The sequence below is a fragment of the Fringilla coelebs genome (genome assembly GCF_963513975.1).
Source record: "Fringilla coelebs genome assembly, chromosome: 10".
Classification (NCBI taxonomy): Eukaryota; Metazoa; Chordata; class Aves; order Passeriformes; family Fringillidae; genus Fringilla; species Fringilla coelebs.
Window position 1 is genome coordinate 4,940,354 of NC_140036.1, and position 21,553 is coordinate 4,961,906.

Below are 21,553 nucleotides of genomic sequence, written 5' to 3' on the forward strand. Positions count from 1 at the left end.
CCCTGGGTCAGGGCAAACCCCGGGATCAAGGCAGGCTGGGGATGAGCAGAGGGAGCAGCCCTGGGAGAGGGACTTGGGGCTGCAGGTGGTGAGGGCTGGCCATGCCCCATCCCAGTCCAACCCTGTGCTGGGCTGATCCCAGGGTGGGCAGCAGGAAAGGGATTGGGATTGTGCCCCTCTGCCCTGCTCAGGTGAGACCCCACCTGCAGAGCTGCCCCAGCCCTGGGGCCAGCACAGGAAGGACCTGGAGCTGCTGGAGAGAGTCCAGAGGAGGCAGCAGGGTGAGCAGAGGGATGGAGCAGCTCTGCTGGGAGGAAAGGCTGGCACAGCTGGGAGTGTTCACCTGGAGAAGGGAAGGTCTGGGGTGACCTCACTGTCAGTACCTGAAAGAACCAGCAAGAAGATGGAGAGGAATATTCCCAAGGGCCCTGATGGGGGCAGGGGGGGATGGCTTCAAACTGCCAGAGGGCTGGATTAGATGAGATGCTGGGAAGAAGTTCTTGGCTGTGAGGGTGCTGAGGCCTTGGCATCGGCTGCCCAGAGGAGCTGTGGCTGTCCCATCCCTGGAAGTGTCCACGGCCAGGTTGGACAGGGCTTGGAGCCACCTGGGGGTCCCTGCCTATGGCACGGGGTGGAATGAGTTGGGCTTTCAGATCCCTGCCCACCCAGAGCATTCCATGTCTGTATTCCATGCCACGCCATGGATGCTGTTATGTGCCACCCCAGGCTGTGCCATGCTCTGCCAATGCGATGAGCTGGAACTTTTAGCAGAAATTTCACATTTTAAATTTTTTAATTTATAATTATTTTAGGTGTAATTAAAAAACAAACCTACGGAGGTTTGGACCTGCCACGGATTTCTCATCCCCACTGCCCAGCTCAGCTACCCAAGAGTGTCACCCCTTTCCAGGGAGGGGGCTCCTGTTGCTGGATGCCCTCTCCACAGAGGATGGGATCCTACAGGTGACCCTGAGGTGTCCCTTCGAGCAGGAGGAACCCCATGGGACCCTGCACCCCACAGGGAATGGGGTCCAGGTGGGTGCAGTGTGGTGCTGTGAGGCTGCTCCCTCCAATAGTCCCTGGCAATGGCCCCCATCACCGTGACCTCCTGCTCTCCCACATCCCCCTGGGGAGTGGGACAGCCAAAGAATGGGGAAACTGAGTCAGGGGTTGGCAGCTCGCCCAATTCCATCTGTGCCAGGAGGAGCTTGGAGCCTCATCCTGCATCCTCAGGAGCGGCGGGGCCTGGCACATCCGGCAGGGAAGGGGTGGCTCGGGTTAAGGAAATGGGAGAGACCTGGCCGGAGTCCCGCTCTCCTCCCCCCGCAGCCCCACCTCCCCGGCCCGCTTAACATCCCCCGGGCCGGCCTCGGGGCCAGCAGCGCCAACCCAGCGCGGTGCCCGGGCGGAGCTGCGAGCCGGGACAGCCGCGTGTCCCCAGCGTGTCCCCAGCGTGTCCCCAGCGCCGTGCCCGTCCCCACGATGCTGCGGCTGCTGCTGCTCGGCGGGGTCCTGGGCTGTGCAGCGGAGCAGGCGGGTAAGGCAGGGACACCGGGGATGGCGGGGGGCACACGGGGCTCGCGGCGGGTGACGGGACGGTGGCTGATGTCCCACGTCTCCCGCAGCTCCGCTCGCCTTCACCATGATCCAGCTGACCCGCGTCTACCAGGGCTATTCCATGTTCCGGGGGAACGCCAGCCTGAATGGGCAGCTCAGCCATGTCCTGGAAGGGAATAATGTCACCCAGGTGCTCCCGCTGGAGCCTCCGGACGCCTGGGCCCGGCGGAAGGACGAGGTGTTCACCTACCTGGGGAACTTCAGGCAGCTGGTGATGCTCTTCCAGAAGGAGAGACCCACCGATTGTGAGTGGTGCCCGGGGGACGGGGGTGGGCGCCCCGGGGAATGGGAGCCTCTTCCCTGCTGCCAGGGCACGGGGGTGGCTCTGCAGGGACAGACGGGCGAAGGGCTGGGGACACGGCCATGTGCAAAACCTCTCTGTGGGCAAAGGGAACCCTTCTGTGGAGCCGGGAATTTCTTACCCGGAGCACACCTGGGAACGGGATGATGCTCACTCGACCTGTTGCTGCTCGTCAGGAAAAGGGCTGGGGGCTTCAGCCTGTGGGGTGGTGAGGTGCAGGAACCCTGTCTGCTCCCTGCCTGTGCTCTGCCTGCATCCCGCCTGCATCCCACTGGCACCCTGCCTGCATCCTGCCTGCATCCCGCAGCCTGTGGGAGCTGCGGACGCTGCTGCCGATGGTTTCGTGCTCCTGCTCGCTCCGCCCCACAAGCCCTGTCGCCTTTGCTACTCCTTTCCTTTCCTTGGTTGCCCCCAAACCGGTTTTGCCACAGCCCCACACTCCTGTGCCCTTGGGGAGCCCGCTGTCACCGCGGAGTCTCTGGCATGACCCGTCCCCCCCTCCCGGTGTCCCTGTCCCGGTGTCTCGCTCCATCCGCGGGAGCCACGAGCAGCTCTGTGCCCAGAGCCTCCCTCTCTGCAAAACCGGAGCTGCGCTGTGTGGGGACAAGGGAGGGAAAAAAATCCCGGTCTCTGCCATGCCCAAACCGAGGGGAAGCAAAGCTGTGGGTGGTGCTGAGGCCCTGTGAGCCCAGTGCCCAGTTTGCTGCTGCCGAGGACCACGGGGCGCTCGGGGCGGGAGCGTGGTGACCCTGTCCCCTCCCTCTATCCCCGCAGTCACCCAACACCTGGTCTGCCGCCTCGGCTGCCGCCTCCACCCCAACGGCACAGCCCAGAGCTTCTACGAGGTGACCCTCAACAGGACAGCGTTCCTCAGCTTCCACGTCCCCAGCGCCACCTGGGAGCGGCGCTGGCCCGGAGAGCTCCCGGTGGCCGCCTTCGCCGAGCAAGAGCTGATGAAATACCCCATAACCACCGAGGACCTGCAGTATTTCCTCAACACCACCTGTGTCAGCATCCTGCAGGCTCAGAGCGCCAGGACAGGTCCGTGCTGGGGCCGAGGATGGGGACAGGGACGCGGTGGCGTGGCCCAGTTGTCACCTCTGTCCCTCTCGCCTCTTGCAGGAAAAGTCAGCGGCCGATCGCGCACTCCGCTGGTGCTGGGGCTGGTCCTGGGAAGCCTCGGCATGCTGGGCATGGCCCTGGGCATCTTCCTGTGCACGGGAGGGAGCTGCTAGCGTGGGCAGCTGTCCCATGTCACCCCATGGACACAGGGGACAGACCTGGCATCTCCCCGTGCAGCCATCACCACCCCGCGGAGGCAGGGGACAGACCCATCATCTCCCCGGGGAGGCAGGGATGGATCCATCATCTTCCCAAGGATCCAGCAGCTCTCCATGGATCCATCATCACCCTGGCGAGGCAGGGATGGATCCATCATCTTCCCAAGGATCCAGCAGCTCTCCATGGATCCATCATGACCCTGTGGAGTCAGGGGTGGATCCATCATCTTCCCAAGGATCCAGCAACTCTCATCTTCCCAAGGATCCAGCAGCTCTCCATGGATCCATCATCACCCTGGGGAGGCAGGGATGGATCCATCATCCCTGCATAGAGACTAAGGGGGATGAAAGCCCATCAGGGGACCAAGCCCATCCCTCACAAGGGATGCATGTCCCCAGTGCCACAGGCTTTGTTCCCCAAGGACGCCGGTGGTTTCCCAGTCCTGTCCCAGCTGGGCTGACCCCTCCAGCAGCCCTTAGTCCTGTGGAAGGTCCTCCTCACTTCAGGCAATGCACTGAGCTTCCACACAGAAACACTGGGCGTGGATGGGAAAATGGGGGGGAGAGGCGTGGGGGGAAAGCAGCAGGAGAAACGGCCATGGAATGGTTAAAAGGATGGTGTTAAAGCCTCATTCATCCCTGCTCCAGTGGGGATGGAGGGAGGATTTCACACCTTGTGTAATAAAACCACCCATCAGCTCCCTCCACACCTCTGGCTGCATTTGTTCCCCTTGGCAGCACCGATGTGGGGCTGTGGATCCATCCTGGGCTGCTGGTGCTGGGTGGGCTCGTTGGTGTTGCTAGCCCCTGTGCCAGACCTTAGGTTGTGTGCTAAGTTTTCCAGGTCTCTGGAAAGACACTGGTGGTGTTTGCAGGAGGGTGTTGCACCTCCTGAGCTCATTTCAACCCTCTCTCAGCTTTGGTTTGACTCAATTAAGTAATTTTTTCAACGTTTTTCATTACCTTGCTCGGTATGAGATGCTGAGGTCAAGTACACACAGCTGTGAGGGGACAGTTTTCCTTTCCCACAATCCAAATCTGAGCTAAAACCTCCACTCTGACTGTTTAAACTTTGATTGTGTCGATAAGAAACTCTTGGCCACGTTTCCTTTTCACCCGAAAGTGGATTTTGAGCTCTCCTGTGCATCTCCACTGCTCCAGTGGCAGGAAGGGAGCCAGGAGCTGGCTGGGGACAGCAGGCTTTTCTGGATTAGCTTCCAGCTCTTTTCTAAACTCCCTGCAAGAGAGGGTGGGATGAGGGAAGATGGGAAAAGAGAGGAGGGACAGAAGGGATGCGAAGATGACCTTAGGGGTTGTCCTCATGGAGGGATGGAGGAGGAGGAGGAGCCCACATCTCATCACCCTGGCCCCCAGCCACCCCTGGAGCAGCCCCCGCCTCCCCCAGGCTCCTGGGGCAGGGGCCGGGGCGCTCCCCACCCTTGGCGGGCTCCGAGAGGCCGGAGGATCCAAAACAACGCGGCCGAGGCTCGGGAACGTCACGGCTCGGCCCTTGGAGCAGCGCCCTTGGCAGGAGCCGCGCCGTGGGCCGAGCGCTCCGCGTCCCTGCGCCGGCATCCGGGGACACCAGGGCAGTGCCCGAGGTCACACGTGCCGCCTCTGCTGTCTGCAAAGGGATTCCAGCCCTTCCAGCCGGGAGGAACCGCTGCATTCCCAGCTCTGCTTTGAGTTTCAGACTCACGGGGCATGTCTGCTACCTGCTGCTGTGGTCCCCAAGACTTGCAGTGATTCCTGATCTCAATCCCCTCTCCCTGGGCTGCAGCTCCTTGCTCTGGCTGGCATGGCTGAGTGTGGATGCTGTGGGATGCCCGTGGCTGCAGTGGAGCAGGGATGGGACCCAGGACTGACAGACCCAGGTGGCAAACACTGTGCGGGGGGAGGCCTGGAACAGCAGAACTTTGCTTCTTGCTCCAGAAATGTGTCATCTTTTGGACAGATGAGCAAGTCTGAGCTTGCCCACTTCACACAGCTCTGGAAAAGCTGTTTTCCTGCCCCTGAGCTCCTCGTGTGTGTCTGGAGAACGCTCCAGAACAGAGCTGACTCTGCTGCTGCTCTTGTGTTTCCATAAGGGACTGGGCAGGGGGGATCCCCCAAAAATGTAGAACCCCAAAGAAGAGCCTCATCTCCATTGGTGTCCATGGGCAATGCACCCAAACCTGGCACCTCCATCCCATGGCACCTCCCTGGCAGTGACCAGTATCAGTGTCCGACCTGGATGTGGTGGCAGCATCCACCTCCAACACATCATAGCCCCAAAATTTCTCTTCCTCTCCTCAAAACCCTCAAGTGCCTCATGGTGGGGCCACTGAGGCCTGGCTGGGTGTGGCAGCCAGGGACAGTAGCCCAGCTGCCTCACAACTGGGAGCTGGGCTCCTGTTCCACCGCCACTCCAACACAGCTTCCTGGCAGCCAGCAGCCACATGCACGGCTCACCATTTCCCAAATTTGGTTGCTCTTCCTCCCTGGATCACAGCTTGGGACAGGCGCCAGTGTGTATCCCATCAGCGAGGGGTGGTTTCAATTTTCTCCTTGGAGGACTTCTGTGTTCTGCAGGAGGGTGAATGAACCCGCATGGAGGCCTCTGGCAGCTTTAACCAGCTCCCAGAGTGACCCATCCCTGTTATCTGCAGGGATTGCCAGGCAAGGCTTTGTTTTCCACGCATGGTTTCCATCAGCCTGCTCCGCTGCCGCTGCCGCTGTCTTGGATAAGGGCTCAGATAAGATGCCCTAGCCTTGATCCAACAAGTGATCCTCACTTGTTCCAGTGAGGCAATGTCCTTGTGTACCAGCTCTTTCCCTCACCCATCCCATGGGGAACTTGGGTGGGATGGGCAGGTCACCCCGTTTCCTTTTGGACATCAGCTCCTTCTGCAAGGTTGTTATCTCCACCCCCGTGTCCTTTGGGAGCTGCTGTGCCTCAGGACAAAGGGCTGGATGGCTCCAGGAGCTGCCCAAAACCAGTGATGGGCTCTGGTGCCTGCTGGGGTGGGAGGGGGGAAAAAAGTGGGGCTGATGGGATCCATCTGGAAGGAAGCGGGATTATCCCTGTAAACACCTCTTACGCACTCGGAGCCTGCGCTGGTGTCATTGTGGCTTTTCAGGACTAAACAAACCCTTCCAAATTCTCAGAGGTCGTGGTGTCACAGCCACAGATGTTTTAATTCCTGACTTAGGGACATGCTTGTTAACACCAGGGGCTGCACTGGGGGTGAGGGGATCTGCTGCCTGCTCCCACATGGAAAGGAGCAGCTCCCTGGAGAAGCCTCTCAGCACAGGGAAGGGCCGCGCCGGCCACTCCCTCCTCGCAGGGCGGTCGGTGCCCCGCGCTGCCCTCTCCCCTTCCCGCTCACCTCCCAGGTCGGCCGGAGGAAACGGGAGGAGAGAGCTGGCTGCTGGCCAGGAGCAGGGATAGGTGGCAGGCGGGATGAAGGCAGCGGTACCACCCATCGCACACCGCTGCCCTGCCCCGGAGGGCTGCCCTCTCCCTGGGGGCTGCTCCAGCAGCTCCTGCAATGCAGGCGAGCAGGGATGGGATGGGATGGGATGGGATGGGGACTCCTGGCTGGGAAGCACGGTCAGGATTCCAGCGAAAAATCATTGCTTCACTTTCCCGTCCCAGCTGGAGGTTCCCACTCCAAACCAAACTTCTCCTGGCACCAGTCCCTTCTCCTTTCTTCCTCCACTGCCCAGCCCTGGAGCAGAAAGGTTCAGAGGGAGATAAAGACATGAAAAAACGAGATTTTGCTTTGCAGAAAACCCAAGCTTGCTTGCACTTCATCCTCAGAGACGTTTCCCTGGAAAAATAGCTTGGGAACACTTTCACCCATTTCCCAGAGTTGGGAGCAGCCTTTGGTGTGACTGAAGCCATTGGGAGCAAAGCCCTCCTCCCAGGACCCCCACACTAACGGCTGAAACTCCTTGGAGCAGCCCCAAAACTTCACCCTGCAGTCTGGGATGGGGAATGTGGCTCTAGGTGCAGCCAGCCCAGGCTGTGGAGGGACAGAAGACACGGACAAGGCTGCAGGGCATGATGGATCTGAGCCCTGTATTCCCTCCCATCATCAACCTGCTATGGAATCCTCATCCCATCTGCTCCTTCCCCTCCCCTGGGATGGGAGGGATACAGCCAAAGGGTGGGAACACAGCTGATGGAGGTGATGACATCTAAAAGCCAGCCTGTGGCGAGGCCCTGAAAGAACACACACAGCCCCTGGAGGTGCTGAAAACCATTCCCTTCAGGAATAAACCAGGACCCCATTTCATCCAGGCCTTCCCAAAGCAGCAGGGACTTCTGGGAGTGCATTCCAAGGACAAGTGTTTTCCTAGCAGACTTGAACAAGAGGCCTTCATCTTGTTCACAATCCTCACTGTTCCAAGGATTGAGGTTAAAAGAGGAAATTTATGTTTATTTGTTCCAGTTTGGGAATGGTGTTGCTTAGAAAGGACTGGAAATTTAAGCCGTGCATTTCAGAATTCCCAGCCTGGAGGTTCAGTCAGGATCCTTGTTTGGTGCCAGACCAAGGTGTGAACATCTAAACCTGGTGGGAAGCATTTCTATGGATAAGGGAGTCCATGTGTGCCATGACTCACTGCCACCAGCTCCATGTCACAGGAGAAGGGACAGGGAATGCCATGCACACCCAACACCCTCTGCAGCCCCAGTCCTTGGAGAACAAATATTCCATGTGCTAAAATAAGCACACTGTGAGTGGGCCAGAACCAAACCACTGGGAATGTTTGAGCAAGCACTGCTGCTGCTGCTGGGCAAAAGCATGGAAGGCCTGGAAGCTCTGTCTGGAGGTGGGAAAGGCGTTGGAAGCTGGCTGTGAACACACCCCACAGCAGGGGGGAAGGGTGGAAGGAAGCAGAGGGTTTTGGTTGGAATTTGGGGCTTTTTTCACCTGTCTTTCTTCCTGCTGGTGTGCAAGCTAGAGCTCTGCAGCCATTGTTGTGTTCTCCAAAGAGTCTGGCCCCACAATGCAATAAAAACAAACCACAGGAAGGAAAGGAATTAGCAGGGAGGAAAAGCAGCAATGGGAACAAGGACTCGGGCCCAAAATAAACCTGCAGGCTGCTGCTGGGGGTGCAGGTAGGAGAGGTTACACAATGGAGCTTAGGGGTGAAATCCTGGCTTTTTGGATTTATTGCTACAGGTGAGCAGGGTTGCAAGGGGCTGGAATAACAGGAAACAACTCCCTGCACAGGGATATGGGAAGGAATTTCTTTGAAATCTGAGGTTTCCTAGAAATTTGAGCTAAGGGGGAGCAGAGGCAGCACCTGGAAAAGACTGGGAATCATGGGCAGAGGAAGCAACCTCAGCTGGAGTTACCACTTTATCCTCATGGATTCTGAGAAGCAGGAGTTTGTCACTGTGGGTTTGTCTCAGCTGCTCCCCAAGTCCCTGCTGTGCTCTGCCAAGGCAAATGTACACAAGATCTAACAGGAAATCTTCCTGGGGCTGCTGCTTCCCCTGCGTCACTCCCCCAGGAGCTGCAGGGAGGGTGGGACTTGCTGGACACAGAGCAGCATGGACACAGGGGCTGTGCCCACCTCGAGCTGCTTCCTGCTCCCAAGGAAGGAAAACAGGGAATACACTGAAAACAAAACTACCTTGAGGCTGCATCTGCTGCTCCCCAGCAAACACTTCCCTGTAGGAAAACCAGAGTCCATCCACTTCCCAAACAGGGAATGGGGTAGGGAGAAGATGGAAGGATCCCACTGTACAGCCCCCAAGATTCCTGAAGGAACTGGGAGGACTGTGGAGCCAGGTGGTATTGGGCTCTTCTCCCAGGGAGCAAGCAACAGGACAAGAGGAAACAGCCTCAAGTTGCTCCAGGGGAGGTTTAGATTGGATATGACAGAAAATTCCTTCCCCAAAAGGGTGGGCAAGCACTGGCAAAGCTGCCCAGGGCAGTGGTGGAGTCCCCACCCCTGGAGGGGTTGGACAGACCTGTGGATGTGGCACCTGGGGACATGGGGCAGTGGTTCCCCTTGGCAGTGCTGGGGGAGCGGTTGGACTTGACCTCAGAGGGCTTTTCCAGCCTTACTGATCCCATGATTTCTGTTGCTGCCTGGCACAGGGAAGCTCAGGTCTGTCCCAGAAACACATCACCAGGGAGGTTTTGCCATTCCAACTCCAACAAACACTTTATTCCCATCAGCCTCACCCGTCCTCACGGAGGACAGAGCGCAGGAGGGGAGGGAGCTTTTCCAGACTGGTTCCATGTGGGGCCAACGAGGGACAACCAAGGAGGAGCCATTCCCAAATTCCACCATGATCAAGGAGTCCTTGCTAAGCTGGTGCAACTTCAAATTTCTGACCAATTTTTGGGACTTGCTAGTTAGGAGAGCCCACAGAGGCCTTGACAGACTCTTTTCCCAACCAATTTTGGGGCCTAACACAGCCCCACTTCCAACAGCACCAGTATTCCTGCCCCAAAACCAGACTCTGAACCAATACTTCACTCTGGACTCAGAGGGGAAGGGGAGGAAGGGCTGGCATTAAAAATATCACCCCAAAGCAACAGGAATTTGGAAGAAATTGACACGAAGGACGTAAAAAGCAGGAGCAGCTATGAAAATATGTTGAGATGGCCAAGAAAAGTCACATCAAAATATATTTAAAAACCAGAAATTCCAATCTGTGTGGAATTTAAAACTCCTTTCCCCCACCTATGTTTTCCTGCTCAAGGAATCTCTGTTGTTCCAGGACGTGGAACATGATAGGCAGCACCAGTTATGTCCTGAAAAAGTATTTCCCCAAACTCTGAGCACTTCCATAATTTACAAACCAAAGATGAGCTAAACCTCAACCATCGCCCCCCTCCCTCTTCCCCCTTCTACAGTGGGCAGGAGAAAAGACTGCAAACAAATCTGACTTTGCATTTCCAGGGAAGTCCAATTTTTCCACACATCAATATCCCTGCAGTCCATTGTAGACCTTCTGCACTGATCCTTGCTTCAACAGCTGCTTGAGACCTGCAAGGGAAGGGAGAGCGTCACACGCCGAGCACGGCAAAGATGTCAGGATGACTTTTCCAGCACTTCTTCCCCATTCCTGAAATCCCATACACTAAACACTCCAAGGAACTGGCAGTTCAAGGATCTGGCAGTATCAAATTCTTACCAAACAGGCTAAAGAGTGAGTCAGCCCTTAAATCCTAAATAATAGCTCATCTCCTGGGGTCGGCACGGCACGACAAGGAAGGGTTGGCAGGTCTCCACTGCTGCTTAAAGGGCAAGCCCACAGGGAGCAGAGGAAGCAGAGTGGCAAGGGTGGATGTGTCACTGTTTTTCCAGAGATTAGAGAGGGAGTCCCCTCTGATTAACTCAGCCTGGTCACTCACTGCTCTGGAACCCCTCAGGACACAGCTCAGAGCAGCCTCAAAAACCACTGAGCTCAAAACAGAGGGAAACTCCCAACACTGTGGGCAACCTTTAATTAACTAAAAGAAAGACATTGAGGGCTGGAGCATGACCAGGGAAGGGAACAGAGCACCAGGAGTGGCTGAGGGAGCTGGGAAAGGGGCTCAGCTTGGAGAAAAGGAGGCTCAGGGGGAACCTTCTGCCTCTGCACAACTCCTGACAGGAGGAGGCAGCCAGGTGGGGGTCAGACTCTGCTCAGGGGAACAAGGGACAGGATGAGAGGAAATGGCCTCAAGTTGCTCCAGGGGAGGTTTAGATTGACTATCAGTAATGAAACCAACCAATTTACTTGTACAGAAGAAAATTCCAACTATCAGGAATGCAAATCCTTCAGGAAATCCTGCTAAAAACCAGTTTGTCTCCCTGCAACCCTTGTCCTGCTTGTCTATCCTTAGACCTTTTTGGCTACACATTCTACTGTCCTTGAAAACCAGTGATGGGATGCATAAGGGTTATAGTAGCTGTGTTAAAAAACTGAAAAACTGCCCTGGAAGTAGTAACTGGAAGCAGGATGTCTCTCTGCTAGGCATGTGCCTTCTCATGTGCCTTGCCTGATGGCCAGAGATTCCTGAACGTTTTTCAGGAACACCAGGACAAAGTGAACACATGTCCAGGAGCTGCTCATTATTAGAAACAGGTCATTCTCTGAGGCAAATTCACTTCCTCTCCTGCATCCAGAGGAACCTCCAAGTCACTTTCCAGCTGGTGGGTGAGAGGATGTGGCTCCTGGATGTCTGGTTCTTAGAAAGGAAGGCTGTAGCTGGAGAAAGGTGTAATCCTGAAAAAACTGGGATTAGCACCATCCCACACCTCATTTCCCAGCAGCTCCCACGCCTCTGGCAGAACACCCCCAGTAGTGCACAGGATATTTCAATGTGTACCCAAAGCTAAATCAGGAATTCCAACCAGGAATCCTAACAATTGGTGCTACTTCAGGCACTTTTTCCTTTGAAATGTTGCTGATTCCAAGAAGTGACAGGTTACAGCACAGAGGGAGAGGAAGGTCTGATCAGCAGTGATCAAGTCCCACTGCAGGAAAGAAGGGATATTATTTCTGTGACTCCAAAGCTGAGGGTGGTGCTCTTGGAGCCAGAGTATCTTCTGACAGCCCCAGGAGCTGGATATGTGGTTAGGAGATAAGAGATGAGGACCACTGCCAACAATAAGGAAAAAAGGGATGTTTTGAATTCTGAAACCCACAGTTTTCCTTTGAATGTGTACACTGAGCTGCTGCCACACACAGCGATAGACCTATTCCCTCATAAAACTCCTGATATCATGAATGTTTGGAGATACCCAGCACACAGAAAGGCATCTGACTGCCTACCCAGTCACCTTCCCCTGGGAAATGTGTAATTGCTTTGGGAGGGAGAGAAACACCCAAGGCCCTGTGACTGAACACACCCATGCCAGTGCCATCCTCTCACTGTTCCCCAATATCTGTAGAGGTGTGTGAGCAATTCCATCAAAAATATGGAGGCTTCTGTCACTGCTCCTTGCCCAGTGTCCTCTAAACTGCCAAGAGCAACAGCTGGAATAACCTCACATGTGTTTCAGAGCTGCTGTTGCCTGATGAAGCTTCTGGAAGGGCAGCAGAGCCTGGACTGAGACTCCACAGTGATGAGACCATTGTGCCCTGTACAACATTCTTAGAACAAGAGGGAAAGCACAGGGATGAAACCACGAAGCAGGATCACTCTAAGCCCAGCCCAGAGGTACAGACCTCCCAGCCCAAAGAGCTGCAGGAAGAATCTCAGGACATCTGGAGCTGCAGTCACCAGCTGGACTGCACAGGGCAGCTGGCACAGTGTGTCCAAGCCAGTGGAATAAAACCCAACCAGTGCTTGGCTTCCCACTATAAACTTGAGGAGTCCAGGAAATCCACTAAAAGAAGTCAATCCACTTCAGAAGAAGCCCTGGAAGAAGTTCTGGGGATTTCCTGAAGAGCTGCACTAGTCCATGCCAGGCATATCTTTGTCCCGTGGCAGAGGATGAGGCCCTTGATTCCTACTCTGATGTGGAGCAGAAGAACCACAGAGGCTGCTGGAGCAAAGAACTCCCTGCTAGGAGTATAGGATTTAAGGATTTACCCTCCTGGCAATTTCAGGATTCCTACATGGCTCATCAGGTTTCAATTTGAAGCTGAGCAGCAGATCTGTCCTAGAGGGAGTAGGCTGGAAGGAGCTGTGGGAAGGAACAACCCTTCTCCTAACACATTCCTTACCCTCGGCAGCAGAGAGATTTCCACAAGTCTTGCCTCCAAGAAAGTAGCAGCAGGGGCTGGAAAACCCTTTGTGATCCCATTCCAGCCGAGGCAAAGCAGACAGAGGCTGAGCCCAGCAAGGCTGTGGGGTCAGACAGATGGGCAACACCAAAACAAAGCACCTGCAAACTTGCCAAGAGCTGCATTCCAGCAGCAGCATATCCCAACCTCAGCAGCCAAGCTCCCTCGCTTCCAAGGGAAGTGGGAGTTCATCACAGGCCATCAGCCAACTGTGTTATGTTGGACAAGGGGCACAGGGACAGGACAGCCCCTCCTGACTGCTCCAGCCCTGGAGGAGCTGTGCCAGGTTCAGGCTGAGGGCTCTGGGCACGCACCTTCCCGCTGCTCCGGCGTCAGCTGCTCCTTGGGGAACTCCACGTCGAAGGTGATTATTAGGGAGCCTTTGATGTTGTTGTTATCAAAGTTTGGAAGACCTTCCCCCTTCTTCCACAGCTTGGCGCCGGGTTTTGTGGTTTTATCCCGCACAATGTGAACCTGGAGAGAAAAGGAAAGTTAGAACATGAGTGGTGTTACAGCATCCCAGGATCACTGAGGTTGGGAAAGACTTCCAAGATCACAGAGTCCAAGCCATGACTGATTCTGACCTTGTCAACCAGAACAGAGCACCGAGGGCCACATCCTGATGTTCTTTGAACACATCCAGGGATGGGGACTCCACCCCCTCCCTGGGCAGCCCATGATCTGTGTGTGCACCCCAATACTCCAACACTCTTTCCAACCCACTGGAAAGCTCCAACTGGCATTGATTCCTTGCCAAAACCAGTGATATCCCACGGGTCCAGGCTGTTTCACTGGACACATGCCAGAACTAACACCACCCTCTGCTGGGACAGCCTGGAAGTGAGGCACACACTGGGCACCCCTCATAGACACTCCATTGGCCTGGAATGCTCCAAGAGAGGGAATACTGTGGATAACCAGACCCTGAGCAAGCCAACCCTCAGCACAGAGCTGCAGGGGAATTTGGGATGCACACAACACCCTGGGCCTCACCTTGTGCCCATCCAAGTGGGCAATATCCATCTCAAAGCCTGTCAGTGCCTCGACCAGCGAGATCGTCACATTTGTGTACAAGTCATCTCCTCTCCTTTCAAACACTGGGTGCCTGTGGAAATAAAAGCCATTGAACTTTAATCCTTCCCCAGAGGGGAAACAGGTCCTTGAGCTTCTTTCCTTCAGTTTGGGAGGTTGGAGAAATCAAAAATAGGAGGGGAAGTGAGGAATGAATCAAATTTAGCTTCATTTTCCTGTGTAAGATATGCACTGATAAATGCCTTTTCTATTTCTAGGGCACTGAGTGGTGAGGTGTGGCAAGAAGTCCTGACTCACACAGCAATTTTCTTAGTAGTGCATTTCCTTACAATAATGAGATTGTGTGTTAGGGAAAAGCAGATATTTATTCTGAATCACACACGGTGAATTCAAGCCAAAAAAATTAAGATACTTTGATAATTTCACTTTTAACATCATAAAGTCCAGCTCCTGCAGCACCACGAGGGCTGAGCATCCTGCCCAGCCCTGAGTGCCAGACCTGCACCTGCCCTGCTGAAGGACAAGCTCCATCTGGTCAAGCAAGAGCCTAACTAGGCCAGAGACTTACTTAAGAACTTTTATTCGGAAGCGCAAATCTCCTGGCTCCCCATCCACGTGGGGCTCACCTGGGGGGAGAAAGAAAAGATTTGTTTAAAGGAAATTGTCAGGAATGGGTGGAGAGACAAGCAGGATATTACAGACTTGCAGCTCACAAGTGAAAGGGAAAAAAAAAAAAAACAAACAACTAATTGATCTCTAGATTACCAAAATTCTGCTTAAACATCTCCTAAAGAGCTTAGGGCTTTCTGAGTGCTGCCTCAGCAAGGTGACACCTCTGCTTTTCTAAAAGACCTGTCTGCATGTTAATGATGCCCTTTAGTCACTGAAGGGCAGAGGGGATCCCTTTAAAGGCTCAAGCCTGGAACAGATGCTCCTGCTCAGGTGTTGTCCCCACTCCCAGCTAATGGAGTGGAACTGTGTTATCCAGACTTGGGAACATGCTCCTGGAACTCAGCACATGCAGAGAACACAGCACTTCCAACCACACGCAGGGGCTTGGGCACTGCCAGTGCCAGAGAACCATGGAGGAGGAGCAGCTCAGAGCTGAGCACACACTCACCTTCCCCAATGAAGGGATACTCCATGCCATCCCTCACCCCTGGCTCTATCTCCACTTCCAGCGTCCGCTCCTCATTCACCAGCCTGAAAACGGGAAGAGCAACCCAGCACTCAGTTTGCAACTTTATTTATTTATTTCAACTTCATCTCAACTTTTGTGTCCCTGGGGTAAGGAGAGCACCCCCATAAGCTCACACATGCTGTCCTTGCTCACATCTAAACCAAGAGAGTCAGAGCTGCCTTTCTGGTGAGCTGAGACTCAGGGAGTAGAGAAGGTGAAGTTGAAAGCTCCCAAATACACAGTCAGCATCAGGGGGTGTGATGGCATTCCATTTCAGCATGGCATTCCATATCCAGCTGCTCCCAGCTGACTGCTTCCCGTTCAGATCTAGCTGTGGAACTTTGTGCAAGGAATAAAAGGCTGGAAGAGGAAACTGGGGAGCTTTACATCCAACAGATGTAAGAATCTAGAGTGGCTCCCGGGAAATGAGAAGCCGGTGTTAAACCTTCCCGAAGGCCCCAGCTCTTCCTGGGAACACAGGCGCGTTCCCCCACCTAGCGGTGGGTTTTGGAATACACCTCCATAAAATCACGGAATTCAGGATTCTGTGAAGCAGAAACGAGCACCGAACTCACTTGACGTTGGGACACTCATCACAAACAACTTCCTGAGTCATCTGGAAGCGCCCAGGGCCCAGCTGGGTGGTTCTCATCTCCTGCCTGCAGTTGCATTTCCGTTTGCCAGGTGCCTGTCTTGCCACTGGCTTGTTCCTGACAACCTGCAGGGAAGAGGGAGAGGCTGATGTCAGTGTTCCTGGGTCTCTATAAGGATCTGGATTTCTCTGAACAGAGAATGGTTTGGCTTGGAAGGGACCTTAAAGATCACCTAATTCCAGCCTTGTGCCACGGGCAGGGACATGTTGTGTGGTGCTGCCACAATAGCTCCAAATGTGGCCTTGGCAAAACAATGACAGGCTTTCACCTTGTGATCACATGTGAAACACCAAAAAAGCTCTCTCTGACATCACTATTGCCATTCTCTTTCCACACAGTAAAGATAACACTAGGATGGAACATCCCACACTTTGGTCATGACACTCCCTTGTCCCACACAATGGGGAAATTATCTGGAGTTCCCCCAACAGCCACAACACAAAATCAACCAATGGAAAGCCAACGTGCAGACAGGAGGGATTGTCAGAACCAGAGATGGAGCTTGCTTGAAAGAAGATAATAATATTCCACATACTCTTCTCAGTTATATAATCTGAAAACTTGCAGTGACATGTTAGGCCATAGAAGGAGACTGAAAAATCCTCAATGTGGTTTTACAAGAATTGCAAAGTGAATTTGAAGCTTATCAACAGCCCCTGAAATATTCCTAAATTCTGCAGAGGGACAATTTACACCTCTTCCAACTGGGCTGCTGCACTAATCAAGTTGAGCTGCTGACTGACAGCCAACAAATCAGTATTATCACACCTAATGGAGACACTGCCAATGCAAAAGATGAATAAATGTGTGGTTTTTTCATTAACCTACAGGAAACAGCACCACAACATCCTCCACTGCCAGGCACAGAAAAGGAGCATCTGTTTCAGCTCTAATTTTTGGGAGAAGATATTCTGAGCTCTGGTTAGGCACCTCAAACCTGGGAACACAAGAAACACTGAGACATGTAAACTTACTTCTACAAAGTTTCCTGAATACACCTCCTCCAGTGTGACCTCCAGGTCCACGATGATGTCACTTCCCCGGGGAATATTCCTGTCTTGCTGCCGAGGGCTTCCTCCAAACATGAATCCAAAGTCCCCAAAGAAACTGGAGTTAAGCACACTGGTTAACTCAGGAAGGGATTCTAGGCAAATGCTTCTACTCCACTAAAAAGCAGCCTCCTTGCAGTTCTAAAGTTCCAGAGTAAACCCAGGAACCTCTTCTTGTTCCTGCAGAACACAACTAAAGTCTTCTGCACTAAGGAAAACAAAATCTGACCTCTCCACACTGCACTGCTGCTCAGCTGCCACCACCAAAAGGTGTAAACTCTGAGCAGCACTGCAAGTCACTGCTAGCAGGTTGGTTTTCAGTAGTTTGAGGACAAGAGGGATGAGGAAAATTCTGCATATTGTCCCTCAGAGCAGAGCAGAGCAGAGCAGAGCAGAGCAGAAGTGCAAGTCCTCACCCAGGATTACAGGAGCTGAGCAACTTCTGGAATTATTTTAGGAAATTTATCCAAAGGGGCAGAAAATCAGGTTCTGTCCAAGCAATGTGCAAGTGCCTTTGGTTTTTAATGCTCCAAATACTACAGGGGCTGTGCAAATAACCACAGCATTGCTTTGCAGAAGGAAAAGTGTCCCCAAAGTGGTGTGTAACAACAAGTTAAACCTGAGAAAGTTTCCAGGTGTTTGAAGCAGGTGCTGCACCTGAAAAATCACCCACAGTGCCCAAAGGTACCCACGTGGGAAGTCTCTACTGGATCCTGCTTGCAGCAAGGAGTGGGGCACATCAAAACTGGAAATTGCATGTGGGATTTACCCACTGTAAATGTATTTCTTCAAATTCTCAACTTGCACATCAGAGACCCTGGGCCAGGTAAAAACCCCAGCAAAAGGGTGCTTGAGCATCCCAGAATCAGAGCAGCAGCTGCAAGACATTCCAAAGGGGTTAAAACTCCTTACTGGGAGAAGATGTCTCCGTGGGAGCTCTGGTGCCCATCCTTCAGGCCCTCCTCTCCATAGGCATCGTACTGCTTCCTCTTCTCCTCATCTGACAGCACCTGGAAAAGGCAGGGATGGAGGAAAGGCTCATCTGGAGCTGAGGGGAGGTGTTGGACAAGGCTCTGAGGGCTCCCAGCACTTTTCATGGGGACTCTACAGGAGCCCTGCTTGCTGTGCTGTCTGCAAAAGTTAAGCCCATAACAAGCATATTTTGTTCATTAAAAAAGCAGGAGCAGCCTGGAAAACATAAACATTGAGTTTATCTTAAATATTAAGAGAAGAATCTGAAGGAATAACTTAAATCCTACAAAGTAGGACATGCTGAGACAACATGAAACAATCACATACCACCATCCCTGTGCCTCAGCCATGACTTTTAAGCATTGATTTTATTTCCTAAGTTTTGATCTTTGCTCTTTCCTGCCTCAGAGATCTAGAAGTCTCAGGTCACATTTAGTCTTCCTTGCCCTTCCTCCCTCATTGATCATTTTTGGAAAAGCCAGAGTTGGCAGGTTGGCTTTCAGAAGGCTGTAGAGGAGTGGGAACAGATGGAGAAGCAACTCAACAGGTGGAGAAGCAGCTAAAAGATGAAAACCAGCTGAATTTGGGTGTTTGGAGAAGCTGTGGCTGCCCCATCCCTGGAAGGGTCCAGGGCCAGGTTGGATGGGGCTTGGAGCAACCTGGGATAGTGGAAGGTGTCCCTGCCCATGGCAGGGGGTGGGACTGGATGGGCTTTAAGGCCTCCAAACTCAAACCATGCTTAGATTCTGTGGAATTATAACCATTGATAAATGCTAGCAACAAGGGAAAATTAGCAGTGATTTCACCCAGTAGGTGACTACTTTCACCCAGTTGTCCCTTTGCCACTTGAGATTCCCATGGAAACTCCTCCCAAACCCATCCTGAGATTCATGACTCTTTGGAGAAGAGTTTACTCCCTCTCCTGGCATCAGTCTCTTTCCTGGTTCAAAGAGCTGAATTCAGAGCAAGCAGATCCAGGCTGGAATCACCGAGCCTGTGAAAATGAAGACACTGAGCAGGTTCATTAACCTACTTTCACCTCAATTTTTTGGGAAAGCTTTGCCATAATCAGCTACCCAGCCCCTGAGCAGCAGTGCTGTTAACAGAGGCTTTATGGTAAGGAAAATTCTGCTTTATAAGGGACACCCAATTCTGGTTCCAATCTGCCCAAAAATCAACTCACTGTGTCCCACAGCTACCTCAGCAGAAGGATTTCCAAGCTGTCCTGGCTAAACACAGATAAAGACCTGGCAGGAAGGGCAACAAAAGCTTCCTCCAAACCTCACACACATGAATACTGGATTTCTGATTTGATTTCACAAACATTTTTCACTCAGCTTTTAAATAGAAAGAATAATCTCAGCTGCTGGCAAACACTTAAACCAGCTGGAGCTCAAGGAAGAGGCAGAGAAATCATTTGCCAGCAGGAAGTGCCAACAAGATCCCAGCTCACAGAAGCAGCACCAACCTCACAGTTCCATGTGCATCAATCCTGAAGTGCTGCAAATGACAGGGGATTACTTTTTTCCACAAAAAAATGTCTTTATATTCATTTTCCCTGTGATAATAAAGCCAGTTTATTTAAGTCTGAACTAAAGAGGGGTCCCAGCTTTCAGAGAAAACAAAAGTGAAGAGTTTTCTGTCTCAACACAGAGAAATAAATGCCAGCTGGTTCTCTCACTTCCTCTTTTGAGGAATATTTGCATATCTGAGGAGCACCAGGGATGGAAGCAGGAGCCAGGCTACAAACCCTTTTCTCTGCAGCTGGGTTTTTCCCAAAGGACCCCAGGCTCCCACCCAAAGAGCAAGTCACTGCTAGGAATTTCTGCTAATGGAATTTTTCAGCATCATCTTCCTGCACAGGGGGGAGCAGGAGCAGATGGAATCCAACAGTGACAGAAGGAGGACAAAAAGGACAGAAAAGATGGAGGAAACATTCCATCACTATGTATGTACAGCCAAGGAAAGCAGGCTTTGCCTTCACACCTTTGGGCAATACAATAATCTGTATTTGATTTATTTAATGCACTGTGCTATTAGTGTGGGGGGTCATTTGCATGCCACAACACCATCATGGAATAACAGGAATCCTGCTGTGACCCACAATTACTTTTCTCACTTAACATCCTCCAAACCCAAGGCCAGCACCTTTCACTTCCCATCAGCTCAGACTAATCCCAGCCAAGCCCTACACACACTTGGAGCTGCTGCATGTCCACTCCTCCCTTAAGAAACTGGGAATAAATTCCAAAGAACTTCAAGCTGGTGCCTTGGCTTCCTCCTGGCTGAGAGGTGTTGGACTGTCCTCTGGCAGGAGCAGCTCTCCAAGCAACCTGGTAGGCTGTGGATCTTTGTTATTTATTTGGGAGAGTATCTGGAACTGGATGTATTAACAGGGGCAGGATGGAACCTGGTGTAGTAATAGGGGGGAGGATGGAAAGCAACCTGCCCTTCCTTGCAAGGTCTTTATCTGTGTTTAGCCAGGACAGCTTGGAAATCCTTCTGCTGAATTGGCTGCGGGACACAGTGAGTTGATTTGGTTGTTTTGGGTGAAATGGAACCAGAATTGGGTGTCCCTTATAAGGCAACTTGGTAGGCTCTGGGTCTCTGTTTTTCATTTGGGAGAGTATCTGGAACTGGATGTATTAACAGGGGCAGGATGGAATTTGGTGTAGTAATAGGAAGAGGATGGAAATTGATGAGAAGGAGAAGGAAGGGAGGGAATTTGATGTGGAAGGTGTCTCTGCCCATGGTGAAGGTACGGAATGAGATCATCTTTAAGTCCCCTTCCAACCTAAACCATCCTGGGATTCTGTGATAGTAAAAGATGTAGGATGGAATTCAATATATTAACAGGGGGAGGATGGAATTTCACATGGTAACAGGAGAAGGATGGATCCCAGCTGCATCTTAGGAAGAGCCTTTAATTCCCTACAAACCTCCTTTCCCATCCCCTGAACGCTCCAGGATGAATCCTCACAAGTCTCAATGGCCAAGCTCCAGCCTGTTTTACTCCGAGCTCCATCCCAGCCTTCCCAGCCCGGGGAGGACATTCCCGGCTCCCCTAGGGACATTCCCTCACCTCGTAGGCAGCGCCCAGGTCCTGGAACTTCTCCTGCGCCCGGGGGTCGTCGGGGTTCCTGTCGGGATGGAGCTGCAGCGCCAGTTTGCGATAGGCCTTCTTGATGTCCTTGATGGAGGCGCCGCGGGACACCCCCAGGATCTTGTAGAAGTCTCTCCTGCCGTGGGGGGAGAGAGAAGGTGAGGGAAGGGGAACGGGGAGAGGGTGAAGGAGAACGGGGATGGGAGAGAGAGGGGATGGAAGGAGCCGGGAAGGGAGAGGAGCGAGGGGAAACGGGAGAGAGGAGAGCGATGAGGGGAAGGGAGCGGGGTCCCGGCAGCGCCGCGGCCGCCGACCCTGAGCAGGGGGAAGGCCCGGTGCTGAGGCGGATCCGGGGCGCGGCCCGGCGCACTCACCCCGCGGCGGCCTCCCCGCAGAGGCAGAGCAGGAGCAGGCAGAGGCGGCCGATCCAGGCGGGGGCCATGGCGGGCCCGGCCCTGCCGGCTGAGGGGGAGCGGCGGGAGCGGCGCGTCCTGGCGGCTCCGCAGCGCCCCGGCCCCGGCGGCCGCCAACAGCCAATGGGAGCGCGGGGTGTTCCACGCTACCCAATCCGAGCGCGCCGCCGCGCAACGCCGGCCAATGGGCTGCTCACACTTCACCGCCGCCGGCCAATCGCCTGCC

General features: G+C 53.5%; 2 protein-coding genes across 2 annotated transcripts; one reads left to right on the forward strand and one right to left on the reverse strand.

Moving 5' to 3' along the window:
• The first annotated feature begins 1,374 nt into the window (after positions 1-1,374).
• Positions 1,375-4,269, forward strand: PROCR (protein C receptor). The gene is made up of 4 exons (XM_084212319.1): positions 1,375-1,537; positions 1,626-1,862; positions 2,693-2,959; positions 3,041-4,269. Exons 1-4 carry the CDS (start codon positions 1,483-1,485, stop codon positions 3,151-3,153), a joined length of 672 nt encoding a protein of 223 aa, XP_084068445.1. The 5' UTR covers positions 1,375-1,482; the 3' UTR covers positions 3,154-4,269.
• Positions 4,270-9,380: 5,111 nt separating this feature from the next.
• Positions 9,381-21,429, reverse strand: DNAJB11 (DnaJ heat shock protein family (Hsp40) member B11). The gene is made up of 10 exons (XM_084212464.1): positions 21,289-21,429; positions 20,894-21,050; positions 17,752-17,849; positions 16,765-16,897; positions 15,713-15,855; positions 15,078-15,160; positions 14,526-14,583; positions 13,919-14,030; positions 13,240-13,399; positions 9,381-10,194 (listed from the first exon to the last, which is right to left on the reverse strand). The coding sequence occupies exons 1-10, from the start codon at positions 21,354-21,356 to the stop codon at positions 10,130-10,132; spliced, it is 1,077 nt and encodes a 358-aa protein (XP_084068590.1). The 5' UTR covers positions 21,357-21,429; the 3' UTR covers positions 9,381-10,129.
• Positions 21,430-21,553: the final 124 nt, after the last annotated feature.

What these genes read in the sequence shown, in the direction of transcription:
- PROCR (XM_084212319.1), top strand. Translation starts at nt 1,483, where the DNA reads ATGCTGCGGCTGCTGCTGCTCGGCGGGGTCCTGGGCTGTGCAGCGGAG. An exon ending in CTGTGCAGCGGAGCAGGCGG is followed by an intron (nt 1,538 to 1,625) that starts GTAAGGCAGGGA and finishes CGTCTCCCGCAG; the next exon opens with CTCCGCTCGCCTTCACCATG. An exon ending in GGCTCAGAGCGCCAGGACAG is followed by an intron (nt 2,960 to 3,040) that starts GTCCGTGCTGGG and finishes CGCCTCTTGCAG; the next exon opens with GAAAAGTCAGCGGCCGATCG.
- DNAJB11 (XM_084212464.1), bottom strand. Translation starts at nt 21,356, where the DNA reads ATGGCCCCCGCCTGGATCGGCCGCCTCTGCCTGCTCCTGCTCTGCCTC. An exon ending in TGCGGGGAGGCCGCCGCGGG is followed by an intron (nt 21,051 to 21,288) that starts GTGAGTGCGCCG and finishes CCCCCACGGCAG; the next exon opens with GAGAGACTTCTACAAGATCC. An exon ending in ATTCAGGAAACTTTGTAGAA is followed by an intron (nt 15,856 to 16,764) that starts GTAAGTTTACAT and finishes TCTTCCCTGCAG; the next exon opens with GTTGTCAGGAACAAGCCAGT.